Source organism: Lissotriton helveticus, chromosome 8 (genome assembly GCF_964261635.1).
Source record: "Lissotriton helveticus chromosome 8, aLisHel1.1, whole genome shotgun sequence".
Taxonomy (NCBI): domain Eukaryota; kingdom Metazoa; phylum Chordata; class Amphibia; order Caudata; family Salamandridae; genus Lissotriton; species Lissotriton helveticus.
Genome location: NC_136069.1, coordinates 1,704,955,727 through 1,704,983,015, shown reverse-complemented (window position 1 = coordinate 1,704,983,015; position 27,289 = coordinate 1,704,955,727). Strand labels below are relative to the sequence as shown.

Genomic DNA, 27,289 nt, shown 5'->3' with positions numbered 1-27,289 from the left:
GACTTGGCTTGGCTGTTCGGTCTGGACTGTTCCCATGAGGCACAGGCTCAAGACTGATTTGCATATGGCCATGTCTGAACTGGGGTGGCATGGTGAGCAAAAGAATGATGGATTAAACCCAGATCTCTTGACTGGGGGTGAATGTTTTGAATTGTTCTGCATTCCGTCCATCAATTGTGTGTCTTTTGTAGAGGTTGAGGAAGGCGGTCACTGTCAAAACATCAGAGGCTTTCGATAGAGTAAACTGTTGATGGGGTTGTAAAGTGTCACGATCATCAGAGGGCACCCAAGCATTTATACTCGGCTACTTTTGCAACTTGATAACCATTTAGGCGCCAAGAGCTTTCTTTCTTGAATTTTTGCCCATTACAAGGGTTTTGGTTGCATTAATCTCCAATGTGTTTGTTATGGCTTTCTCATTCAGTGTGATGAGCAATCTTGTCAATCTGATTTTAATTTATTGGTCAACAGGACGTCGCCTGAACACAAACGGCATGATATTAGATTCCCTCTAATTTTGGGCAAATGCTAGTTGGCATTGTCTAATCCTGCTGGTAAATACGCTATATACATAATAAATTAGTGTAAAAAATATCTTCTCCAGAAATGTTGAGCTCTGAATATTATTTAAAAAAATAAAAAATACAGCACCATTGCTGTTAATAAGAGAAAAAACTGCAACAGTGGGAAGATATATTTGAAAATTATATTTTAGGGGAAAACATTATTGTTAGATAATATGTATGTTCTTGAGAGTCTGACATGCAGCCTACTCCGGCCTAGGACCTCCGCTTCAGGAGCTCCCCTGCTGCATCTGTGCGCCACAAATGCTCCACATTGTCTACAAGGACTCATCTGACTCAAATCCGGGTTTCACATGAAACTGATCAGGCAGATTAACTGCAGAATCCCTTAATTTACACACAAACGATGTTGACACCTTTTAAGAGAAAAGGCAAATGTGCACAAATTGTGCTCACTATATGTTGGAGAATCTTGAGAAACCGCTCATTAAAAGAATCTTTAAAACGTGCCGAAGAGTGTAGACTAAACGAAGATGCTCATTTGAAACACTAGTGGGCATATTAGGATGGTCACCCTGGCGGTCCTGGGACTGGCTGCCAGTGGTGCGGTGGCGGTGGCATCCCGCATACATTGCATTGTGGCGGGAGGTGCTGGAAGCAGCACCTGCCACAATGCAACATATGCATGTCTCGCATTTGCATGCACAACGTGGCAGGCACTGTGTGGTGCCTGCCTCCTTGTGCATGCAAATGCAGGGGGGTACCATAGGTACCACCCATGTGCACCCCCCAAACCCCAACACCCTGGGGGCCCGCAATGGGCCCCCAGAGAAAATACCACATGCCTATCCTTGGGGGAGTCACCGACATGGAAAGGCACTTCTCTGTCATCATAGTAATATGGATGGCGGTGCCTGCAAGGCACCACCACCATATTGCTGTGCTTTTCCACCTGGTAGGCAATCGGGCGGATTGCCTACTGGCGGAAAACCGGCAGTCGGTCTTCTTAATTTGGAGGGGGGAAGTCATGAGGGCCGGGACTTTTGGCAGGCGGATCGCAACTGCCATATGGGCGGTGGCGATCCGCCCGCTATACTACTCACCCCCATAGTTTCATGTTTTACTGAATTGTATTGGTGTATTCATTTAACATGTAATAGAAAATGTGGAGGTGATGCTTCACATGTTATAGAGGTTCAACTGACCATTCTTCTTTAAATACTGATGTGTGTGAAGAATTAAAGAGACTAAATGTAAGTTGGATAACACTACAAATGTTTATTGAAGAGTTTTGTTTTCAAATCTGTTTTTGCTTATGTGTGCACCACAGAGAAACAAGTGAAATGGTGCTGCACATTTATAATTATTGCAATATCTTTGAAACTTTAACAGAACAATCTTCATACATTTACTAATGAGAATTTCTCGAAATAATGTTGATACCTTTTATTTTGAAATGATTTTGTAAGCTGCTAATTTAAAGTTTTATTAATGTGTCATAGTAACATGTGTTATTTGAAATGAAACTGAAATGTTTTTTGAGTGCAATAAATTGATGAAAAGGATGTAAGGTTTTAAGAAACTTAGAATTAAATACATATGTCCTCTATTTTATATAGTGTATTTCATGTATTAAATTCAATTTAGGCCTGCAATTTTTTTCCCTTGCATAATTCTGTTCTCAAGGAAAGTCTTCATAAACCTGAGATGTGAGTTGAACCTATGTTACATGGGTAGAGTTCTCATGCACGTACTAGGAATACTATTTACTAATTTGCTTCTCTGGGAACAACTGCAGTGGGAAACTGTCTTCTTGAACTCACTCATGTGCCTTTGCTAAAGCACTATTGTTCATATCGTTACATTTTTTAATGGTTCGACAGCTTGCCATAAAATCTGTCTTCTCTATGCTTCATGATAATCCACCTATATGAACTGACCAATGGACTGAGTGGTCTGACCAGATGAGGTGACCCAGGAGGTTTCACCCCTGAACTTTTAGATTATATTACCCACTGTATGATGGAGAGAATGTCTCTCTCTCTATTCCACCGCCTTCTACTTCCTCAGAGAGCCTTCTCTTTGCAGACTGCGAGACACCCTTAGTTTCCTTGCAGACTCTACTGGCTTTCCTTCGTTCGACACATACACTGTGTGCGCTATTCCTGGACTTACTTCCTGCATTGGAGAGTACCGTGTGAGCTGAGGTGGTTCATGTCCCTTCCTGAACTCTTCCACTTGAATTTTGGTAATTGATGGCCCAGAAAATAATACTTTGATTATTCTGGACTCCTAAATTCAAATGCCTGATATTGATGTATTTACTCTTCCTAATTTACTGATAAATATCTAGCTGTACTCAAATGTTGTTTCTGGTTCTCTGCGACTTGTCTCCAATAATTGATTGTGCATTCCAATATAGTATTAATGAGGGATGGAAATTCTAATAGAGAAGTCTCCAGTCAGTAGATTCTAATGTTACTATTTTGCATAGCACAAACTGAACACTGGTTTGTATGATTCCAGTCGAACTGAATTTCTTCAGGAGTTTTGGTCTAGCTGTATTAATCCTGCATTTGTATAGCATAGTTACTGTACTTTACTTCATTGCACATTATTTCAATGCATACAAGTACAAACATTACAAGATAAATCATATTACAACCTTCAAAATACTCTTAAAACATACATCATCCTAAAGCCAATTATTTCATTGATACACAGATTGCTAATACCAACACAATGAAACAATACATTAAAATGCCTGAAAGAACAAGCGTATGTGGTTAGCCACTGCCCTCTGAAAAGAGGCAAGAGCAGAACACACACAAGGCTCTCCCAGCTGTTAAATAAAGATCTGTGCAGGTCTACATTAGACACATTTATATTAATGCAACCTAGGGGCAAAAAGCGCTTTCCTTTGGAGGCCATAGAATATGCGAACGAATAAAATATGTAAAATTGTTTCAGGTGCACTCCCGTTACCAGAACATGATGGTAAACATTGCCCGGAAAGCCAAACATAAAATGAACATAATTGAAACAAAACGTTGTCAGGACGTTCTTGTGTTGGGAGTTCTGGGCAAAAGACAGGTATGTTTGTAAGACACCTTTTATAGGAGGAAGCAGGCTACATACAGTTATGGTACTTTTTTCTTTATTCTTTTCTCATCTATCCCCTGCAGCTTTTGCTAAACTTGCCCAATCCTCTCACCTAAGCATCCTACCCATTAATGTGCAATCAAATAAGGAGATCGGTCTATAGTTCAATGGGTCTAGCCTATCACCTTTCTTGTAAATAGATATGATGATTGAATGTTTCCATGTACTCTGGCCAGAACATTAAAAATATTGTCAGGGCAGGGTCCCACAATACCTTAGTATCTAAGAATACATCCATGGGAACCCCATCTGGACCAGTCGCCTTCTATGGGGTAGTCTAGACTGATGCACAATCTATTTCTCCCATTTCAAAGGATAGATGGGTGAGAGGCTGATCTTCTGTGCTATAGTTGGTATTTATAATCACCTTAGTATTTTGTAATATATTTTGAAAATATAAAACCCATTCATCCTCCTCTATATGTGTATCTAATGACTGGGTCCCATCTATTTCAAAAAGGGGGCCTTTACCACCTTCCAAATCTCCCGCCTGTCCCCTTTCAACACTGCCTGTCTAAAGTCTCCCCATGCTTTATCTTTAAAATCTTTTAATCTAGCCCACCACGCCTTTTTATATGTTGCTCGTAAGGATCCTATAAGTAAATGATCTCTGGGCACTAGTCATGGGGCAATACACACGTTCCTGGCAGTTTCAGTACAGTTCTGATCAAACCATGGCTTTTGGATAATCTCTCAATTCTTAAATGGGCGTATCAAAGGATGTCCTATCCCTTTCAGGACTTCCTCTAATGCTATTTTCACCTGTTCCGCTGAAGCACTGTCATCCAGACAGATCAGGATCTCAGTGTACTTGGAAGCAATAAGGGTTTAAATAAAACTTCCCCCTTGTCCTATTTTAATATGTATCCATTCCTCTGGCCAGGACAGGTTTTGGTACTATCTCTATTTGGTTATTAGGGTTATACTGAATCCTACAAACATCATGGGATTTACCAAAAAACCCTGGTGGTAGAGTATATATCATTGTTCCTACTGATGGGGTAAAAGGTAGCTTTCTGAACAGGTCCCTCACCAATTCTTGACTATTACAATTTTCACAATACTATCTCCTGGGATAGATTTTGGGGACGGACCCACCCAGGAAATTCTCCTAGCCAGAAGAATATGTCCAACAATACACTTGCCACATTTTGCCAAATTTAGTCAGCCAATGAAATGCTTTTTCCATAATTTGCTCTGTTGTCTCATATTGTGGTTTTCTTAATTCCGGGAAATTGGCCAAGATGAGGACATATGGGCTTGCTTCAGGTGGAGAGAAAGGATCTGAACTCTACACCTCTTCCCCTCCAACCCTACATGTTTTTCCAAAACTGCCATGTCCCTTGATTACCAAACCAGGCTGGGCAACTCTCCAAATAAGGTTTTAACCAACTAGGGGGCATAATATCCACAGGTAGCGATAATTGTCGCTGGCCGCTCTTAGTGTAGGATGCTTTATCGCCGGCTATCACTGATATTTATCTCCAAGCTAGCGCTGTATTAACAACGCATAGCGCAATGGCGATAATTATTCCAGCGATGTTTTCCATGGAACATCGCTGGTTTTCCAGCGATGTACCATGGAAAACAGCGATAACCTCGCTGATGCCACCCTGTGGTCACATCATCATAATCCACCTCTAATGGAAAGTATAGGTAAGTCAGCATTTTTGCAGACGTTAGTTTTTGGCGAAAACCACGGTTTTCGCCAAAAACTAACGTCTGCAAAAAGGCCTGGGCAGCCTTGTAAATATTGCGATGTGCACATCAGCAATATTTACAAGGTTGTACTGCCCAGTGATGCCCACTTTACATCTCATTAGAGATGCAAAGCGAGGCATCGGGAAAATGGGTGCTAACATGCGTAAATGCATGTTAGTACCACCTTGTAAATAGGGCGATAAAAATATCGCCGCTTTAATGGCAAAAAGTGCAGCTAAAGCGGTCATACTGCCTTTGATAATATGCCCCCAGGGACGTAACAAGGATGTTATGCATAGAAACCATGAGGCTAAGCGGAGTACAGCAAGAGCTAAACTAGGTGAAACTGTGCGCGAGAAGCAGGGCTTGTGCGCCAAGGGCGGCACTACTGAGCTGGGAGTGGATTAACATGCGGAGGGTGCCAGGCTCAGCACACTGTGCTCCCAGACACAACAGTGTTGTGGTGGGCATGTGGGAAAAGAAGCTCCACTGTCCAACTTCTGTCAGAAAAGTGTGGCATCAAAAAAATGCAGAGTCTGAAGGTTCCACTAAAGGGATCCTGGCTTGACCTCATGGTCAGGGCAGGGGCCTTTCATCTGCCCAACGTTAATAAATTGAGCCCCCTGATTTGAGTAACAATAAATATCTGCCAATCTGTTACACAAGTGTAAGGAACAGCAGTTGAGCACTCCTGCGAAGAAGCTCACTCCTTTTTTTATCAGGACACTGAGAACAAATAAAACAATGTGACTCAGTTGTAGCATCAACTTCACCCCAGTCCTTATGAAGAGGATGGTAAGATTCCACCACTTGAACAAACTGGTCCAAGGCTGGCCAATGTGTGTGAATTCATGGAAAACGAAAACTGAGAAACCACATTGGATGAAACCAAATCATGGAAAACCAATTTTAAGGAAATACAAAAAAAAATGAAAATTAAAGGAAACATTTTAAAAGAAAGGTCATTTAAGGAAATAATCCCAAATTACATTAATCTTGGGTGGAGTTTTGGACTACTGTGAGGTTTTTGGGTTCAGAGATGGATAATGTTTAGGGTAATGAGGGGCATAGAAAGGGGTTCTTGCAGAGATGGGTTAAATGTAGGGGTGGTAAGGAGTATTAGGATTCACGGATGATTGGTGTTTAGGTGTGTGAGGTGTTTTTAGGTTTCAAGGACGGCTGGAGTAAATGGGTGTTGAGGGGTTTTAGGGTTCATGAACGGGCAGAGTTTAGGGCTGGTGAGGGTTTTTTAAGTTCAATTATGGGTAGTGTCTGGGGTGGTGAAGTGTTTTTAGGGTTTAGGATGGGGTGGAGTTTAAGGTGGTGAGGGGTTTTAAGGATTCAAGGATGGGTGAAGTTTAAATGTAGAAAGAGGTTTTTAGGGTTCAGGGATGAGTAGTTTAGGGTGATGAGGAGTAATTTGGGATATGGATGACTGGTGTTTAAGGGCGGTGAGGATTGTTTTAGGATTCAGGGATGGGTGGAGTTTGGGTGTGCTGGGGTGTTTTAAGGGTTATAGGATGGGTGGGTGTTTGGTGTAGAAAGGGGTTGTTAGGGTTCAGGAAAGGGTGGAGTTAGGGATAATGAGTGATTTTATGGTTCAGGGATGGTTTGTTTATGGGGTAGAATGGGATTTTAGGCTTCAGGGATGAGTGTAGCTTAGGTGTGGTGAGGAATTTTAGAGGGCAAGGATTGATGGTAGGTAAGAGTTGTGAGGGATCCGCGGTGGATGTTGTTTATGGATGGTGATGGATCAGCTAATTAAAAGCATTTTAAGGTAATTGTTTAAAGTAAAGCACTGAAATGAATATCTCCAACAAAACTGTTTCAGAAAGTAAGACCTGCAACCAATGCATTTACACTTAAAAAATAAACATTCAAAAGACAATTTCAACCAAAACACATTCTGTGAATTGGTTTTAATGAAAAGGCAAATGCCATTCATTCTGAAATTTTCCATTAAACAGTGTAGATGAAATGGTTTCTCAGTAATGGTATTCCATGAAATCTTATTTTCTATGAAGTCCCATATAACTAGCCATATTGGCATAATGAGGTGACCTCCAAAGAAGATACCTCTCCCCTGCACCCCACGCATGGTCTTCGCTGCCAGAGCCTTACACTCATGTCCATTGGCCTGTTGATCTCCAGCTAGGTTTGCACTCTACAAATGCCACTACAAGCATGCCTACACTCATGTAGGGTCTTGTGACATCCCCTTAGATTCCAGACATGTGAAGCTGTGAGTTCTGTCCAAGCCCAGATCATGGACAGCCTGCACCACTTGAAGGGCGACACACTGAACAGCTCACCCCTGGTGCTTCACGGCAAGGCCATCTAAGGTTCTTTGTAGACTCCTGGTGACGGTCCAGATTGTCCACACAGACTTGGTCCCTGTGAGGTCTGTGCCTGCCTTGGAAAGTATGGGGTGCTAAACCGAAGGTTACTTATCTCTCTCCAGGTCTGGGTATCAGTGCCTTATCTTAACTCATTCCATTTGTAGTTGGTCCATTCTGGCTATTTTAGGATTCCCACTGAGCGCTCTCCATATCACAGAGCACAATATCACTTCATTAGCAAACACTCACATCTTAGGACAAACCTGCTTTAAAGAGCCGACTGTGGAGATATCCACTTGCTTAGGTTTGCACTTTGCTCTTATCTATATTTAAGTTATGATGCCTGCAATGGAAAGTAACACATTAATGGGCATTTGATTGACTTTTTAAGATTAAGAGTCTGGGCACAGCCTCTTGTTTTGGTGTTGGACAGGATCCTCGCCTGTTATCTTACACGCGAACTCCCTGCCTGCGGTGAAGGTTATCCAAGGGACATCACAGCAGTACATAAGGGGTGCTCTCTCCCTGGTATTCGCTAGTACAGTTCAGAGTCTGAGATCTCTCTCCCGCCTGCCTTGGACCGAAGAAGGAACCATGAAGTGGCTGCTGCTCCTGGGGCTGGTGGCCCTCTCTGAGTGCATGGTCAAGTGAGTATTTACTAAGAACCTTAGGGTCACAGTATGCTGTGGGAATGGGATGTGAATGTTCTGTTCCCAGACCACAGCTGGGTGATTCAGTGCAGCAATTGCACTTCAGGCGAGTTCTGCACCCAGACCACAGCTGGGTGAATCGCTGCAGAGAATGCACTTCAGACGAGTTCTGCAGCCAGACCACAGCTGGGTGAATCTCTGCAAAGAATGCAGTTCAGGCGAGTTCTGCACCCAGACCACAGCTGGGTGAATCTCTGCAAAGAATGCTCTTCAAGGGAGTTCTGTACCCAGACCACAGCTGGGTGAATCACTGCAGAGAATGCACTTCGGGCGAGTTCTGCACCCAGACCACAGCTGGGTGAATCTCTGCAAAGAATGCACTTCAAGGGAGTTCTGTACCCAGACCACAGCTGGGTGATTCAGTGCAGCAATTGCACTTCAGGCGAGTTCTGCACCCATATCACAGCTGGGTGAATCACTGCAGAGAATGCACTTCAGACGAGTTCTGCACCCATACCACAGCTGGGTGAATCTCTGCAAAGAATGCTCTTCAAGGGAGTTCTGTACCCAGACCACAGCTGGGTGAATCACTGCAGAGAATGCACTTCGGGCGAGTTCTGCACCCAGACCACAGCTGGGTGAATCTCTGCAAAGAATGCACTTCAAGGGAGTTCTGCACCCAGACCACAGCTGGGTGAATCTCTGCAAAGAATGCACTTCAGGCAAGTTCTGCACCCAGACCACAGCTGGGTGATTCAGTGCAGCAAATGCACTTCAGGCGAGTTCTGCACCCAGATCACAGCTGGGTGAATCACTGCAGAGAATGCACTTCAGACGAGTTCTGCAGCCAGACCACAGCTGGGTGAATCTCTGCAAAGAATGCTCTTCAAGGGAGTTCTGTACCCAGACCACAGCTGGGTGAATCACTGCAGAGAATGCACTTCGAGCGGATTATGCACCCAGACCACAGCTGGGTGAATCTCTGCAAAGAATGCACTTCAAGGGAGTTCTGCACCCAGATCACAGCTGGGTGAATCGCTGCAGAGAATGCACTTCAGGCGAGTTCTGCACCCAGACCACAGCTGGGTGAATCGCTGCACAGAATGCACTTCAGGCGAGTTCTGCACCCAGACCACAGCTGGGTGAATCAACACAAAGAATGCACTTCAGGCGAGTTCTGCACCCAGACCACAGCTGGGTGAATCGCTGCACAGAATGCACTTCAGGCGAGTTCTGCACCCAGACCACAGCTGGGTGAATCAACACAAAGAATGCACTTCAGGCGAGTTCTGCAGCCAGACCACAGCTGGGTGAATCTCTGCAAAGAATGCACTTCAGGCAAGTTCTGCACCCAGACCACAGCTGGGTGATTCAGTGCAGAGAATGCACTTCAGGCGAGTTCTTCACCCAGGGCACAGCTGGGTGAATCGCTGCAAAGAATGCACTTCAGGCGAGTTCTGCACCCAGACCACAGCTGTGTGAATCACTGCAGAGAATGCACTTTGGACGAGTTCTGCACCCAGATCACAGCTGGGTGAATCAGTGCAGCAAATGCAAATCAGGCGAGTTCTGCACCCAGATCACAGCTGGGTGAATCGCTGCAGAGAATGCATTTCAGGCGAGTTCTGCACCCAGACAACGGCTGGGTGATTCAGTACAGCGAATGCACTTCAGGCGAGTTCTGCACCTAGACCACAGCTGGGGGAATCACTGCATAGAATGCACTTCAGACGAGTTCTGCACCCCGACCACAGCTTGGTGAATCACTGCAGTGATTGCACTTCAGGCAAGTTCTGCACCCAGATCACAGCTGTGTGAATCACTGCAGAGAATGCACTTCAGGCAAGTTCTGCACCCAGACCACAGCTGTGTGAATCACTGCAGAGAATGCACTTCAGGAGAGTTCTGCACCCAGACCACAGCTTTGTGAATCACTGCAGAGAATGCACTTTGGGCGAGTTCTGCACCCAGACCACAGCTGTGTGAATCACTGCATAGAATGCACTTCAGGCCAGTTCTGCACCCAGACCACAGCTGTGTGAATCACTGCATAGAATGCACTTCAGGCCAGTTCTGCACCCAGACCACAGCTGTGTGAATCACTGCAGAGAATGCACTTCGGACGAGTTCTGCACCCAGATCACAGCTGGGTGATTCAGTGCAGCGAATGCACTTCAGGCGAGTTCTGCACCCAGTCCGCAGCTGGGGAAACACTGCAGTGAATGCACTTCAGGCAAGTTCTGCACCCAGACCACAGCTGGGTGAATCACTGCAAATAATGCACTTCAGGCGAGTTCTGCACCCAGATCACAGCTGTGTGAATCACTGCAGAGAATGCACTTTGGGCGAGTTCTGCTCCCAGACCACAGCTGGGTGAATCACTGCAGAGAATGCACTTCGGGCGAGTTCTGCACCCAGGCCACAGCTGGGTGAATCACTGCAAATAATGCACTTCAGGCGAGTTCTGCACCCAGATCACAGCTGTGTGAATCACTGCAGAGAATGCACTTTGGGCGAGTTCTGCACCCAGACCACAGCTGGGTGAATCACTGCAGAGAATGCAATTCAGGCGAGTTCTGCACCCAGACCACAGCTGGGGGAATCACTGCATAGAATGCACTTCAGACGAGTTCAGCACCCAGACCACAGCTTGGGGAATCACTGCAGTGAATGCCCTTCAGGCAAGTTCTGTACCCAGACCACAGCTGTGTGAATCACTGCAGAGAATACACTTCAGGCGAGTTCTGCACCCAGACCACAGCTGTGTGAATCACTGCAGAGAATACACTACAGGCGTGTTTTGTTCCCAGATTGCAGCTGGGTGAGTCAGCGCAAAGAATGCACTACAGGCTAATTCTGCACCCAAACCGCATCTAGGTAATTCAGCGCAGCAAATGCACTACAGGCAAATTCTGTCCCCAGACGGGGGAATCAGCATAGGGAATGCTCACTAGCCAAGTCCTCTTCCCAGATCACATCTGGGTGAACAAGTGGAGAGAATGCACAACAGGCGATTTCTGCTCCCCGGATGCAGCTGAGTGACTCAGTGCAGAGAACGACGTACAGGCCTGAATTATTATCAGCCTGATTCATGTAGGTAAATTGCACTCGCAAAGGGCCAGATTCTGAGAATCTGGCCCTTTGCGAGTGCGATTTTTGCATTTGGTATTCATGATACCAAATGCAAAAATCGCTATGTAAGAATTCGCATATTTGCGTGGAATGGCATTTAAGGAATCTCTAATAGAGATTCCTCAAATGCTATTCATGACACAAAACAAATTAGCGATTTTGGACTTTTGGGGCCGCTATTTACCGAGAGGTCAGACCTGTCGGTAAATAGCAAAAACTCAGAAAAATGCTTTTAAAAGCATTTTTCTAAGTTGCATGTTGCACACACACATGTCCTTTGGACATGTGTGCGCGCAACACCTGTTCAAATGTGCATTTTAGGGGTGCTACAGGGCGTCCTTTGGACACCCCTGGCACCCTTAAAATCGCTATCTCATTTGCGAGTAGCAAATTGCTACTCGCAAATGAGGGATACTCCCCATTCATTCCTATGGGCCTCTTGGCCCATAGGAATGAATGGGGAGTATTTGCGAGTAGCAAATTGCTACTCGCAAATAAAGAACATGCAGGAATCGCTATTTAAGTAGCAATTCCTACATGAATGCCGTTTTGCGTGTCCTCAATAGCGAATCGCTATGATTCGCTATTAGGGACACGCAAAACGGCATGTACATGAATCAGGCTGTATGTGTTAGCGCATGGTCATGTGGCTGTTGGGGGAATACACCAAAATATACAACCCTATTCCTCTCGCCATGTGAGTGATATAAAAGTTAGTTTTTCACTGGCATATCCCAAATGTGAATATTACCATGGGTGTTGTGTTGAAAAAAATCAAACATTTGTTTAGTAATGGTTTCTGTTCAAATGCCAGTAGCTCTCTGAAGGCACACATAAGTGCATTAAGCCTGTCACTTTGAAAAGTTACCAAACTTCAAAGCAACATTTCTACAGCATTAACATTTGTGATTTCAGGCTCCTTCTTGATCTTCTAAATAGCCAATAACGTGTTTGCTACCATAAGGCTTTCCTAGTCAAATATTTAATAAATGGTGGTGCTCATGGTCCAGTGCCTGTTTCTTTTGTCTACGAATCATCTGATGGAAAGCTTCTTTGAGAGGCAAGGCCGTTTTCTTTTCTTACTGGGGGCTGGTTTTGCAATATCGACCCCAGTAACAAAAGCAGCAGTGCTCCATACTTGCACCACCGCACCCCCATCCTACAAAATTTGCTGTGCCTGCTTTGGGTTCTCAGTCCGGCCCTGGCATAACTCATCTCCTGGCAGCCAGCCTCGAGACCTTTGCAGGAGGTGTTTTTGAACATACTCTTTTTTTCCCTTGCGGGTTCCAGGGCATGGGTTGCCTGGAGGTGTTTGATGTGGGCTTGCGGAAGGTGTGACCTATCCAGCATGAGAGTTGCAAAGTCTGCAGCTATAGGTTGTTGTTGCTGATGGTGTTTGGCCAGTGGATTTGGAGGATTCTTTTCAGGCAGGTGTCGATGAAGGTCTGGACTTTCTTGGTGGTGGTCACTGTTGTCCTTCAAGTTTCTGCTCCATACAGAAGGGCCAATTTTATGTGGGTGTTAAAAAGCCTGATCTTGGTTTGCAGCGTTAGGTCTTTGGAGCTCCAGATCTTCTTTAGCTGAATAAAGGCTGCACCCTCTTTGCCCATTTGTGCCTTGATGACGGTGTCTGTGCCGTCCTACTTGTTTATGGCCAAGCTCAGGAGGGTGAAGCCCTCAGCCTCTTCCAGTGTTTCACCGACAAGAGTGACAGGCATTGTGCTGGCTATGGTAGCCTTCAGGATCTTGGCTGGCATGAAATAATCACAATTATTGGAAAATTTGTCTTAAACCATCTCACAACATGCCTATCCTCTAACAACCTACTTAACTCACTCCAGGCTGACTTCATTTCAATGCACTCAATGGGAACTGCATGTTCACATGTATGTAACTTTATCAATAGTGCTCAAAACAATCCCCATTCCCTCATCTTTATACCTCTAGATGGTGTAGCTGCCTTTACCAACACAGAACAATCTACTCCATTAGCGTCTTTTATTCACTAACCATCATAAAACTAGCACACGGTGCCTCACCTCGTCATTTCATAGCTTTCTAATTTCTCTTTCTCAGTAGCCTGGTAATCCAGGATAAACATATTCATATCCTCAACTCTTTTTGCCTTTCACCTTTGATCATTTTATAATATCTCCTTTGGTACCATTACCTCGTCTTCTGGGTTATTATACCATCTTAAAGCTGTAAAACCCAAATCTTTGTCTAATTTCTTCCTTTTCCCCTCTCTTTCAGTCACATGTTTCCTACTGTCTCACTGACATCTATCACTAGATCAATCCACCAGATGATGGGAGAAACTCTTGAATCTCAGCCACTCGCAATCGATCGGAGCTGCATTCCAGACCATCATTTTTCACCCACTGTGCTACTCGCGACAGACGCCTGTTTCACGAGGAATAGTCGAGCCTGATCTGCCAGGGTCGCTCCTCTCCAGATGGGAACAAAAGCAACCCTAGACAGGTTTTGAGCTGCTTAAGCCTTATCAGCGACGTATAAGACAATTTGAAATATTGTAGAAAAGAGGTAGGGTTTCGAGGAGAAAAGATGAAGGAGAGCAGAGAGGGGGAAAAGAAGGAGGAAGAGAAAAGGAAGAGGTATGTCTAGAAAGTAGAGTCAACAGTTAAAGGCTTGTTGAGGGCAAAGGGGACAGATGAAAGGAATGACAGGTAAGGGATTAGGTTATGAAAAGGAGAGAGAGCCCACCTTTCCTAGAAGCAGTACCAATCCCCCTAACCCCAGCTTCCATAAACATCCACTAATACCTGTCAGTTGTTGCATGTTGTAAATTTCAGGGCTCATTTTTGCATTACACTTATGCATTCACCTAGTGCCCTTTTGTTCTTATGCTGTCTGGAAGCCTCTGAACTGGTTCTTGTGAGTTGTTGCATGTCAGGCATGAGTAAAGTCATGCAGTTCACCTTTGCATTCAGAGATTTGTATTCTAATGTTTCCATTGAGAAAATCAAACGTACAAGTATCACAAGACAAAAGGTTTTTACAAGGACTGGAAAAGTACTCCCACTTTATTGGCTTGAACCTCCTTGTGAAGTGACCAAAGGGTTCACTGGACCTCAACTCATGTCTTGTCACAATTGTGTTAATTTGTAGTTAAGTACCCTGGGAAATACTACGAATTTCTGGTCATACAATGATGGCACATATGGGGATATATGTAACATTTTGTTAATAAGTGTGTCTGGCAGGAAATGGAAACAGTCAATGTAGCAGATGAAGGAAGCTGTGTGAAGTCTGTGTGTCTCAGGAAACACAATCAAGACATCTTGAATTACTTCCTAGAAGTTTAGAGATCTGATGGGAAGTCCTAGACAGAGAGAGTCCTCATGATCCAAACTGGAGCAAAGAAGGCTATGACCAAAAATACTTTTATACTCGCAGAGAGACAGAGAACATTATAATATGAGGGGGAAATGGAGTGGAGAAATGGGAATCTGGGATTTCAGGGTGGGTATCCAAGTCAATGGCAACCCAGATATCTCACCATTTTGTCCTGGTCTAAGACAGTTCTCTGAGTTCCTATGCCCAAGGGAGAGTCCTCCCAAGTTCAAAGATCAGAGTAAAGATATTCCGGTTTCTGTGGGGTATACTGCTATCAGTTTTAACACATCCAGTCCCAGACCTTCAACATTCAGTGCTGGACCGCGGTGCCAACCATTCTCTGTGCAAGTGGAGGGGTCACCTATGTGTCAGCAGCCTTACTTCTCAGGACTCTGCAGAACAGATATTGTCTCCATCAGAGACACGTTCATGGCAAGTGAATGTATCCGCCCTTCCTTCTTCTTCTTTACAGATTTCTTCCATGCAAGGCTCATCACTACAAGGAGTTCACTGAGCAGCAGAATCTCTTCCCCACTCTGTTTCTTCTAATTTGTTAGGGGAACTAATGTCAACCTGCTGCTAAAATGATGTGCTGACCTTGCACACTGTGTTAGCTATGATCATTCAGAGTAACCCTAGACCGTGCACATACACACTCCAAAGAGGTAATGCATAAATGTTTGTCATACAGTTAAGCCTGATTTATATGTAATGTGTATGTATTATCGGGAAAACTTGCACACATATATTAGGGCCTTTGTGGAGATCTTGGGCTAATAACAGGTCTGCAAACTATTGTAAGATGGCTTAATAGATGATAAGGTACCCTCTCTGCACATTTTTGTATTATATTGTATTGTAATTGTATTTATATAGTAAGACTTTTACCAGTCACAGAAGAGTTATGTGACCATATAGAAGAATAATAAGGTCAAAGGCCAAGTCCCCTGATAAGGTCATGGAACTCAAAGGGGACTTGCAGTATCCTTAACATGTATGCAGAGGGTAGTTTATTCCTTATAATACATGGTTATATCATCACCCTTGCCACTAATTGCCTATGTTATTGGTGCCTTGTTCTTTTATATGAAAAAGAGACCATGGTTGCAGTCAGCCTCTATCAGTCCCCAATTTTGACCCAATAGCAGTCTTTCGTAAGCAGCATGCATCTGTCTTGCACGTTCCGGGTGCAAGCCCCCCCCCCGCCTCTACCCTCAATGCATATAATGTATACAATAAACAGCATCCACGAGTTCCACCTCGTCATTGAAGAATAAAAGCGAAATCAAGCACAACATTTGTTTAAAAAGATATTACAATCAACATAATGTAAGTCGAGTTAAAAGTAGCCTGATGCTCAGAATTTGTAGAAAAATGCAGAGGGATTCTATGTGTCCTACAATGGCATTTAGTGTGCAAAAAGTAAATATGCTGTTGAAAATATCTCTATTTTGCTCATAACTGTTTGTTTTAGAAAAACTGATCATAAAAATGACAAGCCAGTTTTGGTGCAGTTGTAATAACAAATTACAGTTGAGCAGCTGCATGATTTCATTTTGACAGGTGACTGGAAACACCACAACTTTAATAAGAAAATTAAAGCCAAACTTGTTTACAAAGATTGCAGGCTCCCGTGTATTATAAAGTGATGTAATATTACTTTACCAGTTTTATGGCTCTTTCACAGTAACAGGGCACAATCCTTGATTGTGTGGGTTTTGCAACTGTAAATCCATTATTACTTTTTTTGCAGTAAGCCTTCCTACAAAAGTTTTTGGTGTGATGTCTGTTATACATATTTTCTTCAGGGAATGTTTTGTAGAGGTGACTGAAGGGATTGGAACTTACACCCTTTCTTTTGACCTTTAATTTCCATGATGATAAATGCTTGCCAGGATATGTCTCCTTTTGTCCTTCCACTGGTAATTCTCGTTTTGTTTTAGGATTCCCTTGATAAAAGGAAAGTCCCTTAGGGACCACCTGAGGGAGAGCGGCAAGCTGAAGGAGTTCCTGGAGACATATAAAGTGAATCCGGCCACCAAGTATTACCCAACCAAGTATGGACAAGTGGCCAACGAGCCGATGACCAACTACATGGATGTAAGTGGCTGTTGCAGGAAACCTGCACACTCCAGTACTGTATACAGCATGCATTACTAAGTGTGAAAATCCACTAGTGTTTGAGGTAGACTCCTGTGAGGTAGGATGGGGTGGGAGTAGTGGGTGTGGTAGGTGGGAAGCAAATTCATTCAGGTACATGTTGCATGCTAACATACCCATGCGTCTTTTAAACTTCCAGAAAAGCCAGGTGATCCCTGATGCTCTGGAGGGTAAGTGGCAGGGACTTCCAAAGTGTTGACTTTAGAATCCTGAGTATGGCTTGGTACAATAAGAGAACATTGTGAGCCAGGGTTCAGAGACCTGATGGGGATATGAAAGGTAATCTATTGGAAAATGTAAAGCGCCTTAGAGATGTACACGCTTTGTGACAAGTTCTAATTTTCAGAGCTTTTTTTGATCAGGAGTAGTGAAAAGCTTAGTTCCCTCTGAATTAATTGCAATTGATACAGAGCCCATGATCCCAGGTGATACAGAAGAAGATAGAGTCCATGAGGGCAATGATCACCTAGGAATCAACAGGAGACATTGAGGATGTCACTTCAATAGGTTTAGCAACAGCAATGGGAGGTTGGCCTGGATATTGAAGTAAACTGGGAATAGTGGGCTCTAATTTTAGTCCTATATGTAGGTCTGATATTTTCCAGATATCTCAGTTCCATTATTCTGCAGATGCTGCATTAGGATTTTGGGATAGGAGTAGTAAAGGTTGTTGACAAATTCCACATACAGGTAAATAATATTGTTCACAGTGGGTGAAAGCAACTCAAGGCCAAGAAAAGAGGGGAGAGCTAGACTGATACAACTGAAGATAGAGGATTGAGAGAAGAGAGAAGAGAGATGTGGTAGAAAACATAAACCGTTGGGAGTAAAAATAGCAAAAAGGCTGCAATAAGGCAGTTGACAAAGGTGAAAAGAAAATTCAGAAATCTCACTCTTGGGAGTGTTAAACTGAGACTATCCATAACTAGACTCTGTCTAGAGATGTTCTGTGGATTCTGTATTGATCAGGGGAACAACTAAGTCAAAGATAGGATGAGTATCAGTTGAATATTGTTGCTATATTGAAGATACAGAGGCCTCTGACATAGTTTACTCCAGAGGTGGTGTCTGACACCAGGGAGGCCATGCTTCTCCTCATGTCTGCACATTTCCTTACTAGACTCGTGCAATCTGCTGTCACCTGCTGGTCAACCCACTGAGTCCCGATTGTCTAGAAACCAACAGTGGGAATCCTGACCAAGAACATCAGACACAAGTGTGCTTCTCCGGTAGACTGTGAAAGACATTCAAATCCATTGAAAATTCTTAGTGCCTAGAATATAATATTCTTCATGCAGGCTCTGAATCAGCCTGGTGGTTAGAACATAGCACTCCTGGTGTACTCTGAGATTTTAATCCCACTGTCTGCAAGATGTGGTACCAGCAGCTGCTCCTTAGGTAGAAACTCGAATGCCAGCCATGTCCACCTCTAACACGGATGACAAGAATACTGCTGTAACGTGCTATGAACCATGGCATGTCCCAGACTACTGGAAGATGCGTTACCTAACTCCTAATGCAGCTAGCTCTGGTCTAGCACCCCTAGTGGCTATGAGGCTTTGTTGCCTACCTGAGGTCTAGATGGAAATGAGAAGGTAGAAAAAGTAAGCTGGGCTAGAGACAACGATTAATCTCATGGACTCCTGTCCATTGCCATAGAATCTGGCCTTCTAGGAAGACATGAGATGTTAGGGACTTTAAGCAGCAGATGCTTCAACTTCCGGTGTGGTGATGCTTCATAGACAGAGAAGAACGCACACTGACCTCCAGTGAGGTGATGCTTCAACGATAGTGAAGAACACACAGTGACCTCAAGTGAGGTGACGCTTCATAGATTGAAGAGAACGCACACTGACCTCCAGTGTGGTGATGCTTCATCGATAGAGAAGAATGCACACTGACTTTGGGTGAGGTGATCCTTCATATATAGAGAAGAACGCGCACTGACCTCCAGTGAGATGATACTTTATAGATAGAGAAGAACACACACCGACCTCCGGTGAGGTGATGCTTCATAGACAGAGAAGAATGCACACGACCTCTGGGGAGGTAATCCTTCATATTTAGAGAAGAATGCACACTGACCTCCTAAGAGGTGACACTTCATAGACAGAGAAGAACGCACACTGACCTCGGCTGAGGTGATGCTTCCTAGACAGAGAAAAACGCACACCGACCTCCAGTGAGATTATACTTCATCGATAGAGAAGATTGCACACTGACCTTAAGTGAGGTGATGCTTCATAGATAGAGAAGAACGCACACGACCTCCGGTGAGGTGATACTTCATCGATAGAGAAGAACACACACTGACCTCCATGAAGGTGATGCTTCATCAATAGAGAAGAACGCACACCAACTTCCGGTGAGGTGATCCTTCAGATATAGAGAAGAACGCACACTGACCTCCAGTGAGGTGATGCTTCATCGATAGAGAAGAACACACACTGACCTCCAGTGAGGTGATACATCATAGATAGAGAAGAACACACACTGACCTCAGTGAGGTGATGCTTCATAGATAGAGAAGAATGTATACTGACCTTCGGTGAGGTGATGCTTCATAGATAGAGAGGAATGCACACTGACCTCCAGTGAGGTGATACTTTATCGATAGAGAAGAACGCACACTGACCTCTAGTGGGGTGATACTTTATCGATAGAGAAGAACACACACTGACCTCAGTGAGGTGATGCTTCATAGATAGAGAAGAACATATATTGACCTTCGGTGAGGTGATGCTTCATAGATAGAGAAGAACATATACTGACCTTCGGTGAAGTGATGCTTCATAGATAGAGAAGAACGCACACTGACCTCCAGTGAGGTGATGCTTCATCGATAGAGAAGAAGGCAAACACTGACCTCGGGTGAGGTGATGTTTCATGGACAGAGAAGAACGCACAGCGACCTCCAGTGACGTGATCCTTCATAGATAGAGAAGAACGCACACTGACCTCCGGGGAGGTGATCCTTCATACATAGAGAAGAACGCCCACTGACCTCCAGTGAGGTGATGCTTCATAGACAGAGAAGAACGCACACTGACCTCCGGTGAGGTCAAGCTTCATATATAGAGAAGAACACACACTGACCTCCATTGAGGTGATGCTTCATAGATTGAGAAGAACGCACACTGACCTGAATTGAGGTGATTCGTCATCGATAGAGAAGAATGCACACCAACCTCCAGTGAGGTGACTCTTCATAGATAGAGAAGAACACACAGTGACCTCCGGTGAGCTAATGCTTCATAGACAGAGAAGAGCGCACACTTAACTCCGGTGAGGTAAGGCTTCAAAGACAGAAAAGAATACACAGTGACCTCCGATGAGGTGATGCTTCATAGACAGAGAAGAACGTACTCTGACCTCCGGTGGGGTGATGCTGCATAGACAGAGAAGAACTGACCTCTGATGTAGGTGATGCTTCATAGACAGAGAAAAACGCACACCGACCTCCAGTGAGATGATACTTCATCGATAGAGAAGATCGCACACTGACCTTAAGTGAGGTGATGCTTCATAGATAGAGAAGAACGCACACGACCTCCGGTGAGGTGATACTTCATCGATAGAGAAGAACACACACTGACCTCCATGAAGGTGATGCTTTATCGATAGAGAAGAACGCACACCAACTTCCGGTGAGGTGATCCTTCAGATATAGAGAAGAACGCACACTGACCTCCAGTGAGGTGATGCTTCATCGATAGAGAAGAACACACACTGACCTCCAGTGAGGTGATACATCATAGATAGAGAAGAACACACACTGACCTCAGTGAGGTGATGCTTCATAGATAGAGAAGAATGTATACTGACCTTCGGTGAGGTGATGCTTCATAGATAGAGAGGAATGCACACTGACCTCCAGTGAGGTGATACTTTATCGATAGAGAAGAACGCACACTGACCTCTAGTGGGGTGATACTTTATCGATAGAGAAGAACACACACTGACCTCAGTGAGGTGATGCTTCATAGATAGAGAAGAACATATACTGACCTTCGGTGAGGTGATGCTTCATAGATAGAGAAGAACATATACTGACCTTCGGTGAAGTGATGCTTCATAGATAGAGAAGAACGCACACTGACCTCCAGTGAGGTGATGCTTCATCGATAGAGAAGAAGGCAAACACTGACCTCGGGTGAGGTGATGTTTCATGGACAGAGAAGAACGCACAGCGACCTCCAGTGACGTGATCCTTCATAGATAGAGAAGAACGCACACTGACCTCCGGGGAGGTGATCCTTCATACATAGAGAAGAACGCCCACTGACCTCCAGTGAGGTGATGCTTCATAGACAGAGAAGAACGCACACTGACCTCCGGTGAGGTCAAGCTTCATATATAGAGAAGAACACACACTGACCTCCATTGAGGTGATGCTTCATAGATTGAGAAGAACGCACACTGACCTGAATTGAGGTGATTCGTCATCGATAGAGAAGAATGCACACCAACCTCCAGTGAGGTGACTCTTCATAGATAGAGAAGAACACACAGTGACCTCCGGTGAGCTAATGCTTCATAGACAGAGAAGAGCGCACACTTAACTCCGGTGAGGTAAGGCTTCAAAGACAGAAAAGAATACACAGTGACCTCCGATGAGGTGATGCTTCATAGACAGAGAAGAACGTACTCTGACCTCCGGTGGGGTGATGCTGCATAGACAGAGAAGAACTGACCTCTGATGTAGGTGATACTTCATAGACAGAGAAGAATGCACACCGACCTCCAGTGAGATGATGCTTCATAGATTGAGAAGAACGCACACCGACCTCCATTGAGGTGATACTTCATCGATAGAGAAGAATGCACACTGACCTCCATTGAGGTGATACATCATCGATAGAGAAGAACGCACACTGACCTCCATTGAGCTGATACTTCATCGATAGAGAAGAACGCACACTAACCTCCAGTGTGGTGATGCTTCATAGATTGAGAAGAACGCACACTGACCTGAATTGAGGGGATACGTCATCGATAGAGAAGAATGCACATCAACCTCCGGTGAGGTGACACTTCATAGATAGAGAAGAACACACAGTGACCTCCGGTGAGCTAATGCTTCATAGATAGAGAAGAGCGCACACTTAACTCCGGTGAGGTAATGCTTCAAAGACAGAGAAGAATACACAGTGACCTCCGGTGAGATGATGCTTCATAGACAGAGAAGAACGTGCTCTGACCTCCGGTGGGGCGATGCTGCATAGACAGAGAAGAACTGACAGGGACCTCCGGTGAGGTGATGCTTCATCAACATTGTAGAGGGTACAGGGACCTCAAGTGAGGCGATGCTTTATAGACCTCTGGTTATGTCCTAAAGTGCTGCTCACAGCAGTGCAGGCAGTTACCTCTGATGTAGTATTTGTTTGAAAGTGTATGTAGTGACCTCAGGTGAGGTAATGCTTCATAGACACCCCAGTATGCACAGCGGTCACTGGGGAGCTGCCGACGTGACAATCATTTGGAAAGTCTAGAAGTGAAGAAACATTGGAGATAAATACGAGATCGGTATAGTGTGTCCCACTTGTAAACTGTATTTCTGAATTCCTCTTCTCGTCAACAGATGCAGTACTATGGAGTTGTCTCCCTTGGAACTCCACCTCAGAGCTTCAACATGATGTTTGACAGCGGCTCATCCAATTTCTGGGTCCCCTCTGTGTACTGCAACAGTGAAGCCTGCAGTAAGTGGTCCCTGTGTCAACAAGTGTGGAAACCAAGGTTCCCCCATCTTCTTCCTTATCTGGAAACAACCCTACATTCTCTAATTCTACCAGTTGTATTTCCGAAGCACACACTTTTTATCAATAATACCAGCATCTATTTATTACAGCATATTTTGTGTGTGGAGGGTATCACAATATCATGGCTGTACTATCAATCAGTAACATTATTGACTACCACTATGTTGTAAAGGTATGCAAATGTGGAGATAAGAATACTAAACACACACTACCCGACATACACTTACTTTGTTGATATAGCGCTAGTCGATATTGTGAAGTTGGCATCTGTGCACGTCTACATCTACCTTGTGACATACACCTTTTTTGTATACCAGTCGTGCAGTCTCATGGTAACGTCACAATGCTACAACAACAGAGTAAAGTATTCGAAGAGGTGAAGTGGAAGACAGAACCAGACCAATGAAGTTAGTTAAAAGAGAACACAAACCTTTAAACTTATAAAAAAAACTGATGTTCTATAGTAGCTTCTTACACAACCCAATAATTTCCCCAAAATATCATCAGCTCTCTTTCAACACTCCGCCTGTCCATCCACCTCCAACAACATGTTACCATCACTGCAGTATCAGCCAGCAGGACAGCCTCCTCCAGGGTTTTACATCACACTTGCATCATCCACCCTAACCTTCCCCGTGTTTGCCTTCCTGGTTCTCTTGTGATATTTATTGCTACTGGTCATCATCCCACCTTAGTGCAATGCTGGAGGAACCATTGTATTTAGCAGTGTTCCTTCTCTACATCTTGGTGTTGGAATTTGTTTTTCATCCATTTCACCTGAGCAATTCCCGTCCTGATTCATCGAAGTATCAATTTTCCATCAGTTACTTCATCCACTTTCTTATGTCTGATCTGGTTTGGTATTGTCTGATCTCAGCTTGTCCTTGATAACTTGATAATGGGCAAAGCTGTGACCACAGCAGGCTCAACACACATCAGAAATAAAGTAATGAAGATAAAGATGTTGATTCCAATGTCGTTCGGAAAGCATTTGTTCTGAATCTGTTCCGGAATGCTTTCCGGACGACTCATATGGGGGGAGTCTAACCAAGCTATTTGGATGTATCCAGATGCTTCCGGATATGATTTGGTCAGACTCCTATTGACTTCAATGGGAGCATGTGTTCTAAAAGAGAACACAGGCGCCCACTGAAGGAAGGGGTGGTTGAAGAAAACCTTTCATTCTATGGCGGGCACCCCATGGTGCCTGCCACAATGCGCATGGTTGGAAATGGTGGTCCCTTGGGTACCCCACGGGCCCGATTCAGAAGGCCTGCTATGGGATCCCAAAGACAGCTGTCCGAATTGGTCATCGTACTCGCTCGCTCAGAAACCAAGTCCATAAAGTTGTACGATTTGGCTCAGAAACACGTGACCTGTTCTAATGCCTTTCAGAACTGATTCAGACAACCCTACCATACTCGGTCAGGGTGGCCTGCTATGGGATCCCAAAGACAGCTGTCCGATTTGGTCATCGTACTCGCTCGCTCAGAAACCAAGTCCATAAAGTTGTACGATTTGGCTCAGAAACACGTGACCTGTTCTAATGCCTTTCAGAACTGATTCAGACAACCCTACCATACTCGGTCAGGGTGGCCTGCTTTGGGATCCCAAAGACAGCTGTCCGATTTGGTCATCGTACTCGCTCGATCAGAAACCAAGTCCATAGAGTTGTACGATTTGGCTCAGAAACACGTGACCTGTTCTAATGCCTTTCAGAACTGATTCAGACAACCCTACCATACTCGGTCAGTGGGAAGTCTGTACCATTCAGTCAGAAACAAGGGTTCTGAATCGAATTTGGCAAACATGAATCCGATTCACAGCTCTTCCGAACAACATCGGAATCGACCCCAAAATATTGTGAGACAGCAAAAGTCGAATGAGCTGTCTAGGCCAATGTCCAAGTTGAATATACTGTCAATGGGGTTCACCACATGCAAGGGAATTGCATTTGCTGATATGAGGACTTGACTTTCCCTCGCAGCTTCTCCCTGCTCTTAAGTAAGAAATGCCTGTAGGCAGAGAGTTATTCTGGGCAGCAGTTGTGCCCAGCTGATTTAAATCCTAAAATGTTTCATACAGTTATATCAGAGCACTGCTTTGTCAGCAAACTTCAGTGAAGCCTAAAATGCGAATTAGCTTTATGTTTTAGAACAAAAGGGGATGCCCTGTCCGATAAATCAATGGTCTCAACAAACTCCTAGATAAAAATAAATGTAATCCAAACATGTTGTATCTTATACCAGCTTGGCTCCTTTCCCAAAGTCTCTTCATCTATTTCTACTCTACTTCCTTCTAGTTTTCTTCTCCTCTACCATCCACACCCTCTTCTTCACCTCCTCCATTTCACTGCTCCTCTATCTCCTTTTTTTGATCTTCATCCCCTCCCTCTACTATGATTACCCAGACCTGGTTTGCCCTCTTCAACCTCTCCACCCTGCTTTAAACTCCTCCACCAACCTTCCTCATACCACTTTCTCCCTCTTCTTTTGTTCCTTCTCCACCGTCATCCATATCCTGGTCCTTTCTTGAAATCATCTTCCTCACCTACTACCATCTTCCCCTTCCCAGCTCAACTTCTACCCCCGCTCCAACCTCTCCCGCACTCCTCTCTACTCTGCACCACTCTACTGCCATTTTCTCACCCTGCAACCTCGACTACTCTTAGTCTTCTCTCCTTCACTCACGCCATCACTACTTGCCCCACCATTCCACACCCTGCCCCGCCCCCTCATTTTGACCCCCAGGTTTGCACTTCACACCCTTGTTCTTATATCTGTTTCCCCTACTCTATCCCAGGTGTATTAGTTCCCTTTAATGCTTCTTGGCTTGTGCTCGGTTTTCACCATGTTTTAATGTAATCCATGACCTTGGTTGCTCCTTGCTGTTGCCACTGTGTAAAGTGTGCTGACACCCTTGGGTAGAGGAATGCTATAGAATAATGCAGATAAATAAATATACACGCCACCATGGTGGTAAATGCCTGTTCTACACATCGACTCCAGTACAGAGCTCCTGGCTTTATGGACATCTAACTGCGATGCTCTTTAAGCTCCCAACCAAGACGTCTCAGAAACTCACTCTCAGATCCCGCTCACGCTCCTCTCGAGGCAGCATTGCCAGTAGATATATCTGCAGCTCATGCTGACGCATCCACCACCATACTGCCATACATAGGGTCAGATTTATATCTTGGCCGTATGGGTCATAATGATTATATCCTATGGGATTTATATTTCGGCTGACGTGATATCCATCACCGTTGTGATAGAGTCCCCCAAGATCTAAATCAGGATCATAGGTCCCCCACATTGCTGGCACTACTTTCTAAAGTAGGCTTCATATATTTGATTGTTACCACACCCACCAACAGATATCCCTCTGATGCAAACTTCTACAGCTGTTATGTTTGTTTATATTATTTTTTTTCCTGGCTGCACACCACAAAATAAAAATAATTCTTGGCACCAAAGGAAACATTAATATACATATTTAGCAGCATCAATGTCATTGAATCGCATTTCTCAAAAAAGCATGTAAATAATATAGGCAAACATAAAATTAGCCAAGCTTGAGTGGTAAATGAGTGACTTCTTTTTAATGATTGTGTGGCACTTGGCTTTTTACTTGTATCCACAGCAAATCATAACAAATTCAATCCCTCCAGTTCCTCCACATTCCAGGGGACCAGCACCAGCCTGTCTTGCGGCTACGGCACTGGAAGCATGACCGGGGTACTGGGATACGATACCCTCCAGGTAGGTGGACTGCTGACCATGGTCAACGGTAGCTGAGTGTGGTGGTTGTGTCAGAGACATGCTGCTTCTTTTTTGCTTTCAGTGGTTAATTTGAGCCAGTGATTTCTGGTGCTCAGCATCAGCACTTAATTGTCAATACTGGAGCTTGTGACAGTCTGCCACAAGGTGACACTATCTAGCTAATTAAGATATGGCCACAACAAGAGTTAATTATTAATTTAATGTACACTAAAAATTACTATCACTTGACCACCAAGCCAGTCTTATAGCTTTGGGTGCCTGAAAGAGTAGCAACGGTCACACTTGTAGGAGTGCGATGCTTAGAAGTTGTGTTGTTTCTACCATTGGCAGCGCTGTCAGGGGTATTGGGTGGTGTTTAACTACAGTGGCTTCCTAACGGGAGCCCTGGAACTTATTTTGTTTCACAAAACATGCACTGTTGCTATTAACAATTTCCTTCTCTCCCACTTAGGTTGGAGGTCTCACCATCACCGAGCAGGTCTTCGGAGTAGCCTACACTGAAGCCCAGTTCTTCTACCAAATGCCTTTTGACGGGATCCTGGGAGTTGCCTTCCCAAGCCTTGCCCAGGATCAAGCCACCCCCGTCTTTGACAACATGTGGAGCCAGGGTCTGCTGGCACAGGACCTCTTCTCGGTCTACCTAAGCCCGTAAGTCAGAGCTATCACTAGGATCCATGTGTGAACCGGTAAATGATCACTGCATACATGTGCTTCGACTGGCAC

The 27,289-nt window shown here is 44.5% G+C and overlaps 1 protein-coding gene across 1 annotated transcript in view; it reads left to right on the top strand.

Moving 5' to 3' along the window:
• The first annotated feature begins 8,231 nt into the window (after nt 1-8,231).
• The window catches only part of LOC144773642 (pepsin A-like), a 28,936-nt gene continuing 9,878 nt past the window's right edge, over nt 8,232-27,289 (top strand). Inside the window, exons 1-5 of the mRNA XM_078658790.1 lie at nt 8,232-8,373; nt 16,809-16,965; nt 22,607-22,724; nt 26,427-26,545; nt 27,018-27,214. Of these exons, the coding sequence (XP_078514916.1) occupies nt 8,321-8,373; nt 16,809-16,965; nt 22,607-22,724; nt 26,427-26,545; nt 27,018-27,214 (644 nt within the window). The 5' untranslated portion in view covers nt 8,232-8,320. The remainder of the gene's footprint in view (nt 8,374-16,808; nt 16,966-22,606; nt 22,725-26,426; nt 26,546-27,017; nt 27,215-27,289) is intronic.